This window comes from Malus sylvestris, chromosome 16, assembly GCF_916048215.2.
Source record: "Malus sylvestris chromosome 16, drMalSylv7.2, whole genome shotgun sequence".
Taxonomy (NCBI): Eukaryota; Viridiplantae; Streptophyta; class Magnoliopsida; order Rosales; family Rosaceae; genus Malus; species Malus sylvestris.
Window position 1 is genome coordinate 11,755,720 of NC_062275.1, and position 10,911 is coordinate 11,766,630.

The 10,911-nt window shown below is 37.4% G+C and overlaps 3 protein-coding genes across 7 annotated transcripts; all 3 read right to left on the reverse strand.

The window, feature by feature from the left end:
• Nucleotides 1-210: 210 nt before the first annotated feature.
• On the reverse strand, nucleotides 211-2,732 carry LOC126608462 (DNA-directed RNA polymerases II, IV and V subunit 9B). The gene is made up of 4 exons (XM_050276348.1): nucleotides 2,516-2,732; nucleotides 2,347-2,422; nucleotides 1,290-1,448; nucleotides 211-498 (listed from the first exon to the last, which is right to left on the reverse strand). Exons 1-4 carry the CDS (start codon nucleotides 2,542-2,544, stop codon nucleotides 418-420), a joined length of 345 nt encoding a protein of 114 aa, XP_050132305.1. The 5' UTR covers nucleotides 2,545-2,732; the 3' UTR covers nucleotides 211-417.
• Nucleotides 2,733-3,228: 496 nt separating this feature from the next.
• LOC126608460 (uncharacterized) lies at nucleotides 3,229-5,439 on the reverse strand. Of its 4 annotated transcripts, XM_050276345.1 has the most exons (3): nucleotides 5,298-5,401; nucleotides 5,154-5,208; nucleotides 3,229-4,321 (listed from the first exon to the last, which is right to left on the reverse strand). In XM_050276345.1, the coding sequence occupies exon 3, from the start codon at nucleotides 4,256-4,258 to the stop codon at nucleotides 3,473-3,475; it is 786 nt and encodes a 261-aa protein (XP_050132302.1). In that variant the 5' UTR covers nucleotides 4,259-4,321; nucleotides 5,154-5,208; nucleotides 5,298-5,401; the 3' UTR covers nucleotides 3,229-3,472. The 4 variants fall into 4 exon arrangements, with proteins under 4 accessions (XP_050132302.1, XP_050132299.1, XP_050132300.1 ...); XM_050276342.1 differs by lacking the exon at nucleotides 5,154-5,208 and having other exon boundaries at nucleotides 5,298-5,439; XM_050276343.1 differs by lacking the exon at nucleotides 5,154-5,208 and having other exon boundaries at nucleotides 3,229-4,372; nucleotides 5,298-5,418.
• A 2,307-nt stretch (nucleotides 5,440-7,746) lies between these two features.
• Nucleotides 7,747-10,277, reverse strand: LOC126608461 (outer envelope pore protein 16-2, chloroplastic-like). Of its 2 annotated transcripts, XM_050276347.1 has the most exons (8): nucleotides 10,128-10,277; nucleotides 9,824-10,006; nucleotides 9,584-9,635; nucleotides 9,152-9,232; nucleotides 8,950-8,981; nucleotides 8,596-8,629; nucleotides 8,280-8,347; nucleotides 7,747-8,173 (listed from the first exon to the last, which is right to left on the reverse strand). In XM_050276347.1, exons 2-8 carry the CDS (start codon nucleotides 9,968-9,970, stop codon nucleotides 8,030-8,032), a joined length of 558 nt encoding a protein of 185 aa, XP_050132304.1. In that variant the 5' UTR covers nucleotides 9,971-10,006; nucleotides 10,128-10,277; the 3' UTR covers nucleotides 7,747-8,029. The 2 variants fall into 2 exon arrangements, with proteins under 2 accessions (XP_050132304.1, XP_050132303.1); XM_050276346.1 differs by lacking the exon at nucleotides 10,128-10,277 and having other exon boundaries at nucleotides 9,824-10,083.
• Nucleotides 10,278-10,911: the final 634 nt, after the last annotated feature.

Genomic DNA, 10,911 nt, shown 5'->3' on the forward strand with positions numbered 1-10,911 from the left:
TCTCGTGATTTTCGCACTCCATTTTTTTCTTCACTCTTGTTTTCGCCTCCTGATACTCCTTTGATTTATTTAAAATAGAAGTGCGAAAATCACTTCCGATTCATTACTTGTATCCGGGGTGGATTTCACCTTCCCCGCCCCGGGATTTCACACAGAAAAATGGCCGCGCCTGTTACCCTTTGTGATTCGAAACTGCAAGGAAGCATAGTATTGTGGCAAAAACAAAAGTAATATTTGAATCGACACCAAATTGGATGTCAAAGGATGGTCTGAACAAATGCAGAAGTGCCTTCAACACAAAGTCTTTAGAACTAATCTCCATCCCAGTTACATTTTTGGAAAACGATACATTCGTTTTGAACAACATGTGTTTCCGGTAGAAGGAGAAGTGAGAACATTAAGTGGGGGTCTTGAATCCTAGTCTCGCCACCTGTGGCCGCAGTTGGGGTTGCAGCAAACAAAGAACAATGTCATACCCTCCTCTCCTCTAGCAGTTGCCTGCACATGGACAATCAACTTACAGAATTAGCAGCAGTTATAAATCTCCATTATATAGAGTAAACAAACAGCTATGAGGTGCAAGTTTATGGCACGTGACGTCAGCTGACATTTCAAAATGGTATCACTGCATGTATGGTCTAAGCGGACATATATGTTGAATCCCACGTCGGCCATACAAAAAGAAAAGTAATAGTTTAAATATCCTAACCCCACTCTAACTAATACCGAGGCTTTTTGTGATAAAACCTCATACCTGACGGATTGTACAGATGGTAATTACTAAGTTGAGGACAATATCGGTGTTGTTGAAAGTGGGCCGTATGGCCTGTCTCTTTGATAATTCTACAATATACCCCCCAGAGACGGAAAGAATCCGACTTCCCAGTGATACAATGGTGGAAATTTGGTCAAAACAAGAACTCGTGCTGAATACAAGTTAAGCGTCTTGTCCAAGAACCCACACTCATGGTCGCTCATTTAATAGAGACTTGTTAAATAGTCAACTGAAATCTGAATCCAAAGGCGGGAAGCAATAATCCATGGAGTTCTAAAACTTTACGAACTCCTGAAAAAATCTTCTAACCTTGATGCATTTCTAGAGTTAGCTAAACCATAGTAATAGCAAATAACGTCATGAACCCAATTGTCTAATGATAAAGAGAGAGTTGGAATTTCATCAAACAAGGGACGACTTGGAATATTTAGCCTTGCGCTCTTGAACACCAAAAGTTAAATGAAAACTAGCAATAAAATTCACCACAACAGACAGAGGATAGGGCATATATAACCTGAAAGAATACAGCTTCTCCATGTTTGCACTTTGCACAACGCACGGCTTTAGTTCGAGGAAGAGTAGGATCTGCCGCTACATCCTGCAATATCTGAGTGTGCTCGCCAACGGGGTGGTGTATCTCATTTCTATAGACACAGTTGTTCTCAGCAACCTCCTGCAAACAAAGAAAAAACATAAAATCTAATAAATTCATAAAACATTCTCTAATGTATGGTTCCTTTTCTTGTCAGCCCTATGAATTAACTGGTCACCTTAATTTATATGTTAAAAGAACAACTAAATAAAAACGAACAGAGAAGAGTGCAAATTATCGGAATTTTGTTTTCGGGTTCTAGCAGAAGAAATTAATAGCAAAATGGAAAGACATTGGGAACCCTAACTCAATTCCAAAATGTGGGTTTCAGAACAATCTACATTTGTAAAAAGGAAGAGGACTAATACAACTTACTCAAAAGAAACCAAGAAAAAAGTTCCATCCTTGTAAGACGCTTGAGTAGAGGCCAGATTAACCTCAGGTTATGGGAATTAATTATCTTAGTCCTAATTACCCAAATGGATTACGAAGCATTAGGGAAAACTGAAGAAAGTCGAGGTTCCACTATAAAATGAAGGGAACTTTAACGAAAAGCTTCTGGTACTGTTCACTTTAACGAAAAACCATATTTTTACACTAAAAAGTCAATCCTGGTACTATTCACTTTACCCTTTATTTTATCCTTATCTTTAAAAATCAAAGTTTTCAAGTTTTTTTCATTAGTTTTCCTTAAAAAAATTGACAATATAGAAAGTAGTCCAGTTACTTATATTATAAGTACATGCAATAAATTTTTTTTTTCTTGACATGGGATTAATACTATTGACACGCACCTCACGTGTGGAGAGATGAGAAGTTCCAACGTAAAACTAATTGGCAATACGAGGAGTAGTCCAATTAAGCACATGCAAGGTCCTATCTTTCCCGTTGGATTAATACTCCCAACACAAACCACAGCACTAAAATTGAACAAATCATGCAAAAAACTTGCAAAAGAAGAATGAGAGAAAGTGCTGACCTGGTGATCGCAGTTGCGGCAGGCGTAGAGGAGAATCTTATGCTCCTTGTCCTCCTTCGGGTACAGAATGTTGTTACTGAAAACTAACAAAGTTTAAAAGGAAACTTCACCAAAAAAAAATGATAAACTGAAATTAAAAATTAAATACAGTCTGGTGGGATTTACAGACCATTCGCGGCAAAATTTCATGGTACTCATCGTGGACAAGCACTGAGTTTTAGGGCTTGGGAGCTCTCTCTCTCTCTCTCTCTCTCTCTCTCTCTCTCTCTCTCTCTCTGTGAGTGTTCTGATTAATGGCGGGTTTTCTGCTCTTCTTCTTCTTCTTCTGGTGGTTTCTTTCTTTACAAGTTTAGATGTTTCTGGCGGCACTATAAAATTAAAAATAGTCTGCTTCAGTCTTAAGCGTAATTCTATTTAAGGGTATTTTAGGTAAACTACAGACGTGGAGGTATAAACAGTAAAGCGCCAAAGGACTTTTTACCTTTTTTTTTTATAATTTTTTTAACATATAGAAACGATATATTTACACTTCGAGAGTGAGAATTAAATTCATTTCAAATTCGTTATTTACGATATTCAAACTTAATCTCAAACACAAGTAATGTTAGGCCAATTAACTAGAACACTTCCAATATAATATTAGAGTAATTTGATTTGTCAAATTATTTTGAACAGCTAAGAATACAATAGTGAATAGCTAAGAATGCGCTCGATGAGAAGCCATCACGATTTCTGAAAGAATCATCGACTGTTATGAAACACTCATTTGGGCATATGCCGATAGCCAGTGGTACAATCAACTCGCTCTCACAAAGAAACAACATTTCAAACAAAAACGCAGGCTTCCATCGTCAAACCAACTTAGTTTTTGAAGAACAATAATGGATACCAAAGAAAATCTTGATCTATAGAAACAGCCACGGCAAAGTACGGTACAAGTTCAAATACTGCAAGAGCGAGAAGAAAGATATCGCAAGGAAACACCTACAAAGATTATTTTGGTCTAAATTCGCAACACGGAAAATCCTTTAGGACGCCTCAAAATCACAACTGAACTAAATCGAAACACGACACATGTTGAACCAAATACACAACTACTCTTCACTATGCTGCTCGATCACCTCATTTAATGCTTTCTGCTGTGCCTCTTGCTCTTCTTCCGGCTCCTCCTATCATCAGAATCAGATTCGGAAACTGACTCAGAATCAGAAGATTCAGATGATGAGCTGTACCTTCTTCTACGCCTTGCCATCTTTTGCTTCTTTTTCTTCCTTTGGCGCCTCCTGTCCCCCTCTGAGTCAGAAGATGAACTGTAATCTGAACTACTCTCCTCCGAAGAAGAGTCAGATCCAGTAACTGATGATGCCCCACTATCAGTCTCAAAAACTGAAGCCTCGCTATCGCTGCCAGAATCAGAAGCTGACCGATGCTTCCTCTTGCTTATTTTTGGCTGCTTTTCACTCTTCTCTTCCTTGATTTCTGGACCGTCCAAATCATACGATATTTCAACCTTCATCTTCAGTTTAGGATTTTTGAGTTGCTGGGTCCTAGACGGTCGCGAGATGTAAACACGTTCATTCTTGCATTCATATGTCCAATGCCCAGGTTGGTAACACTTCTGGCATTGTGAAGCTGCACCACCAACAGTAGATACATTTGACTTGAGGTCTTTCCGTTCACCCAATCTCACAGCCTTTTCAGTACTCATCAAATACATCTGTCTCTTGGCTTCCCTTTTCTCCTGCCATCTGCTGGGTCCTTCTTCCTTCTGCCCATAAGCATTAACATTCCGAGCAGCTGCAGCAGCCGCCCTTTCAGCCTGAGCTCGACTAAGACCTTTTGCAGCACTCATGGCTGCAGCCTTGATCCTCTCCGCTGCAGCTTGAGCTTTCTCTTCTTTCTTACTCGACATGTTCTAATTCACAATGTTCAAATCCGAATACAAGCAATTGCCTACTCGACAAATGCCAACTGCCTGAAGTTCCAAAAAAAGTATCAACACCACAATCTCCAAAGCACTCACACTCTGCATTTAAATGATAATTAGGGCATTCACATTCATTGAATATTGCCATGCCCTGGTCAACAAAGTAAGAAATCCCGAAATAAAAACAAGTATTTTGCTTTTCAGTAAATATAAAAGGCCAGAAAAAAAAACATTTAAATCAACTAGTTTTAAAACACATGGTATACACAGAATGCAGCATTAAAACCGACAAAACTAACCAACTTTGTATGGCTGGTAGAACTTTCAAACTGCCAAAATCAGTCAACACAAATCATAATAAACATTTCATTCACACACAAAATCTACTCCAAAATAGAACTAAGCTTATCGGATGGTAATTTGTCCACGATGAAAGCGACAAGAGTTACACAAGATCTCCCTGTAAAAAGTAGGGCTGATAAATCTACAAGAATCCTCGGACTACATATGTAACGGAAACGAATCCATATTCGAACATTAAATATTTATGCTTTGATATACCTTAGTATAAACAAAACCTAGTACATTAAAAACTTTTCTTACGTCGATTTCTGAACTTAATAATTCATTCAATCGGCATCATCAGTTTTAATTCAAAATGTAACCTACAATTAAGCATTTTCTTCAACAAGACTATCAATTCAACCTAATTCTGAGTTGAGGAAACTGCAATCTATACACTTTTCCCCCTCAACCTACTATGGTCGATAATTCCAAACAACATCGAATTACAGCAATACTTGAAAAACAAGACCCGAAATTTCCCCCAAATCCCACAATCGAGAACCCAAAACAATTGAAAAGAGCATGCTTTCCCTACCGATCTGCTCACAAAATGTTGCCGAGCCGGAGATTTGGCCAATTCAAGGAAGGATCTTTACAGCAATAAATTTGCACCAGAACCCTAATCACTAGTAAAACAATAAAATAAAGAAAAATCCAAGAAAATAGAGAGAGAGGTTACCTTCTTCTGTTCGGGTATCGGCGAGGGAACTTGAATTAGGGCAAGAAACGCAACGCTGTCGATTTGGTCTCGAGGGTCAAGGGTGGTGCTTTGCACCTTTTTAATTAAGATTTACAAAAATGGGGTCTCTTTTTTTATATCGACACGAAAAAAGTTGATTTTTTTTTTTTTTTTTTGGTATACACGCAAAAATTGATTTTGACACGGCTTAATTAGACATTTGATTGGGTAGCCTTGTATTACCGTTTAGAGACTAAATATAGTCTTGTTCAGAATTTTAGTCTGATAAAAAATTTCTTGTAAACTATAATTCTGAACAAAAGTTATGTTTAGTTCATTCGGTTGAAGATGACCTAACAATATAAGCGGTAATATAAGTTTTCATATTCCTCTTAGAGTAGAGAAATTATTGCTTTTCAATAAAAAAAAATGTTTGTTTATGACGGTAATCTTATCACAAAGTTACCATGTTACTAATTAAGATGTTATAACATGAATAAACGAATTATACTTGGGAGTATACTAGTATTAAAATTACTTACATGTTATGAGTGGATTGTTAACACTAAACTCTATTATTATAATCACATATTAATTAGTTTATCTATTGTATTGGACTGCATGGTCTACAATTGGTCATCAACCACTTGATTTAAGTACCTAAGACCCAAAATTGTTATTTGGTGTTGGGATCAACTAAATTGAAGATCAACTCAAACAAGTAAGGAATTTTCTTCACAATCAATTAAAGATGCTTTCATCATCATTCCAATATATTATATCCTAATTAAATATCTTGGGGAAATTCTTTCCTTATTCATCCTACTACGGATGACACAACCTGACCAATAGAAAGCTGCCCGTGTAAACAAAATCTTACACCTAGGCCGGCCACCTCCTTAAAAATACTCTATCTACAACATTTACTGGTAAACATTGGCCACACACTTAAGATCTAATTAATGCTCACTCTTTTCAGAGTTACTGAATTAGGTATCGGAGATTCATTGGCCAACCTCCCACCTCATGGGCTCGTGAGGCTTTGATTTTGATCAAAGGTGTTTATTATTTTGTAAGTACAAATTTGTCAAAATTGAAGTGGGCATATTTTTATTGCCATAGTAGCATCCTACGACAATGATGCATAACATAGAGCTACATGATGTGCACAAGACGCCATTGTCATATTAGTTGCTCTCAGTCTTGGACCCAAGACAGTTTGCACATTGGGATGTAACTTGTATTTTGCAGTACCTGCAACTGATTTTGCTTACATGGAAGGTGGGCAATAACCAAAAATCCACTTTTATTGGGTCCTGTGGACGGAAATGGATCATCTCCGCATATTTTTCATTAAATCTACTAAATTGGGGATCTGGACCATTGAAATTTAATCTAATGGCTACAAACAGGGTCCCTTTTAAAAGTTATAATAATGTTAGCCATTTAATCAAATTTTAATAGCCCGAATCTCCTGATTTAGTGAATTTGGTGAAAGGGATCCGTAGATGATATTGCTGTAAATATTATTAATCATAGATTCATAGCTGTCCATTTGGGGTTAATATGTAAGTAGTTAGAATTTTTTTGTACAGTAAATCATACAAATGAGAAGAAAAAAAATAAACGCTTTGATTTCTCCTTCTATAAAGTAAACTTTATAGGCTTCTAATGATAAAATAAAATAAAATCACTTTGAGTTCTCCTAATCTCGGACTTGGATTCTCTGCCCTTCCAATCCGATGCCCTCCCCGTGCCCTCCTGTTTGTGTAGTCACGGTTAAGCCACGTCAATATTTTATATTACTTTTTTTTTTGTCTTATTATTTTTATAAAAAACAATATAAAATGTTAGCATGGATTAACCGTGACCACACAAAACAGGAGGGCATGGGGAGGGCGCCGAAATGGGAGGGCAGAGAATCCAAGTCCCCTAATCTCTCGTATCCTTGCATTTCTCTGTACTCTTTTTTATATTTTATTTCCAAAATGTTATCAGCATAAATGTTTCTTAATTCTATACTCTCTTTTTTTTTAATTTTAAATTCTGCTTTTTTTTATATTTTATTTTCAACAAGCTTATTCTCTTAGTTTTAGTTTTTATCAAATAGATAAGAGAATGGCACAAAACTACAAAATCAAATGAGCGCAGAAAGAACTGTTCTTTGAAGGATTGTGCTCCCTATACATTTCTAACTAGAACTTTTGCACTGATAACACCAATTATTTATCCTTTAATCCTACAATATATATTTTTAAATATTTTGGCCTTAGTTGCAGATTCATTCCAATGAAAATACGTTGTAATATTCATAAATATTCCATGTTTTTTTTCCTTTAATTTTCTGAAGTATGTACTGTTTTTAAGGGCTCGTGCATGAAAACCTAAAACTGGGACGAGGGTAGGACTGCGGCTCCGCCGATACCTGAAAAAGGGTCCTCTGTCGAGCTGGATGAGGATGCTCATAACAAACTGATGAGCTACTTTCATGAATAATGATCTTAATATATAAAAAACAATGCTTAGTTAGGCCAAAAAGGTTGCCCGACTACGAAAAAGGAACCTTCGATAACCATCATCCGAAGTCCTCGATACTAAACCAGTAAGTTAAATCCAGAAAGCAAAATCCTAACCAGAAGTTTCTTAAACAAGAGATGGATGGCAGTACAGTCGCATCTCTACATTATCAAAAAAAGAAGAAGGCGGGACTATATATGACCCCAATCAGCAGCCTAAAATATCCCAGAAAGAAGATTTGCAGCGGTTGATATGGCAGCTCCGGTGATAGCGCCATGCACAATCTGCTCATGGGACGAACCCTCCGATGTGAGGGCCAGGGCCACTCCTGTAATTGCTCCCGCAACTGCACTGTTTTTCTGCACCGAAGAACCAAGCAACAATGGCTATAAGCAAAATACAAGTAGCAAGATCTTAGTAATGCTTGCAGCGTTCAATCCATGATAGAACATAGTTAAGCATTACCCAATCGTGAGCTCCACGAGCCTCTGCCAGGCCATATGTGAGACCTGAATACACCCCCGCAGCCAGCCCTGAAAATTAAAATGTGTCAACTTCCTTCCAATCGCAGTGGTACATGACACTGTCTCCAAACTGCGCACACGTAATTGTAAGCAGGAAAAACTGAAACCTCTAGCTTGTCTAATGTCCATACTAGAAAAAGGTTACTTCGGTACAAAACGAATTACAAACATTGTTAGCGTTAGCGTTAGCTAAGGTACTATGTAAAACTGATGCATATATTTCATGTTTTGCAATTTAATTTAGAAAATGTACTTACCCCATTGTAAGGATTCCTTTCCTGTATTCTTCACCTATAAAACATTGTGACAATGAATCAGTGACCACTAACAGCATCACAACTTCGTTAGACCTTATTCTAGCTAGAATTCGAAGAAGTACAAAATTCACCAATGGTGGACAAACCAAAAAGCTCCAATGTAGATAAGGCCAGACCACCAGAGCATTCAATTATTTATGAATAATTTGTGGTGGCAACATTAGAGCACCTCTAACATATAATCGATTTGTAATTTGAGTGTAACTGCAAAATACAGAACCAGACGGCTTCTCTATATAACCAAATCTTAGTAATAATTGGAATTATATACTTAAATGGGAATTTTCAACTCACCATAGCTTCAAGAGATTTTCTGTTGTTTTCACCTGCAAAGCACATAAACAACCGCTTGAGACACAATTGTTCAATATACCAACAACTGATGGACAAACACAGACATAATATTACAAAGGTTTCTCATATTCCACATTCGTAATTTGGGCATTCTGCATCAATAAAAGTTGTAAAATTAACCATGGAGTAGTTAGCTGCATACCTCTGAGATCAGGGAATCGTTGTTTTTTGTTGCCTGAGACTGAGATTTCGGGTGGAATACCATTGGTACTTGAATCGAATCCTGCACATAACGATGAACATGAATGCATAGAAACGCATCAACGTTTATCTGTCTCTCTAGGGGGAATTAAAATGACAATATGAAGTATAATCAAACCCTTCACATTATTACAATCAACACATGCACGCATGCATCACCACTACAATGAATAAATCAAATAAAGCCATAAACCGATAGACAACATTAATTACATGCGGATAGCTCAAATCCCAAATATTATTTGTCCCATCAAGTTATTCAGATACTTACTTAAAATTTAAACGAATGGTAATTATACATCCACAATACACACAGACACATATACACAGACACCAAGAAATTCGAAAGTCGAAGGAAACAGATAATGGTTACCTTCAGTGGCTGTGAAATAAGCCTCACGCGACACGGCCTGAATTGCTCCGATCTGTGAATTGCAGCAACACGACCTTATTAACAAAACGCAGAGTACGTACTTCTGTTATATATCACAAACACACACACGTGTATATATATATATATATATATATATATATATATATATATATATATATATATATATGTGTGTGTGTGTGCGCGCGCGCGCAGAGAGAGAGAAGGGTAAGGAGAGAAAACCCCAGCAGCTTTGACGAAGCTCTCGGCGATGCGGTTGAGGAGAGGGTGGCCGAGGTCGGAGAAGCCACCCTTGTCGAAGCTACGCAGCTCCTGCATCAACGACGGCTTTGTTTCCAAACTACTACTGCCGCTGCTCGTGTTCAACATCTTCACACTATTATCTGTTTGATTTGTTTTATCTGTCTGCTCTTCCACCAAGAGATTCAACACAAAGTGAAATTTGAGGTTATTCTGATGAGTGATGAGATTGCACCGGTGAAAAAGAAGAAGAAAGAGAAAATGAACAAGTGAGGTAGACACGTACTCATGCAACCCGACGTACGTGTCTTTCTTCTGCGTGATCACACTGCGAACTCGGTGGCCAGCGACTTCTTCCAAATGTTTGCCACCTGTCCCCTGTTGACCTGTTTCATAAACAAACATGAAACATCCGTGCACCCAGGACGACCGTACATCTCACATTTTCATCACTACCATATACTCTACCCTTCACTTCCGAACATGATGAAACCACAACATCCTTAACTTCAGACCCATTCTGTTATTCTTTGGTGAAATTTAGAATAAAATTATTGATTCCATTTCTGTACAAGATTTATATACTAGAGTCCCATTCTTTCGATCACGGATAAAAATCGTGAATGATAGCAATCAATTCAGTTCATGTCTTAAATTTCACCCGATTGTGCAAATGCGGATTAGGACAATTAATTACGCAATCTACTTCGACTATACACCCAAGTTTTAGTCCGCTCCTCCAAAGTAGAGTTCTACAGATTATCGTCCCGTCAAAAACTTTCATTCCAAGGTAATATTCATTCAGATAACCAAATTTTTATAATGCTACACTTACCATCTATTTATATCATCATTTGTATCATCTCTCTAATAAATGTAGGATCCATCAATGCATATAAGTCTCATCTCATTTCTTGCGGGATAAAGCTACCAACAAATTAAAACATACAACACTTTCTTTGGGCTTGCATGTTATTAAGGCAGAAATCCTTCCAAAAGTTGCCTTGGATAATTAAACTCGAAACTGATTTACAGTGAGCTACAAAACGAAAATTTCGCTCCCTCACCCA

Coding starts and splice junctions, on each gene's coding strand:
- LOC126608462 (XM_050276348.1), bottom strand. CDS start 2,544: ATGAGTACCATGAAATTTTGCCGCGAATG. Junction 2,423..2,515: donor ATGAAATTTTGCCGCGAATG/GTCTGTAAATCC, acceptor GTTAGTTTTCAG/TAACAACATTCTGTACCCGA. Junction 1,449..2,346: donor GCCGCAACTGCGATCACCAG/GTCAGCACTTTC, acceptor CTTTGTTTGCAG/GAGGTTGCTGAGAACAACTG.
- LOC126608461 (XM_050276347.1), bottom strand. CDS start 9,970: ATGTTGAACACGAGCAGCGGCAGTAGTAGTTTGGAAACAAAGCCGTCG. Junction 8,348..8,595: donor AAAGGAATCCTTACAATGGG/GTAAGTACATTT, acceptor TTTAATTTTCAG/GGCTGGCTGCGGGGGTGTAT. Junction 8,174..8,279: donor CTCGTGGAGCTCACGATTGG/GTAATGCTTAAC, acceptor TCTTCGGTGCAG/AAAAACAGTGCAGTTGCGGG.
- LOC126608460 (XM_050276342.1), bottom strand. CDS start 4,258: ATGTCGAGTAAGAAAGAAGAGAAAGCTCAAGCTGCAGCGGAGAGGATC.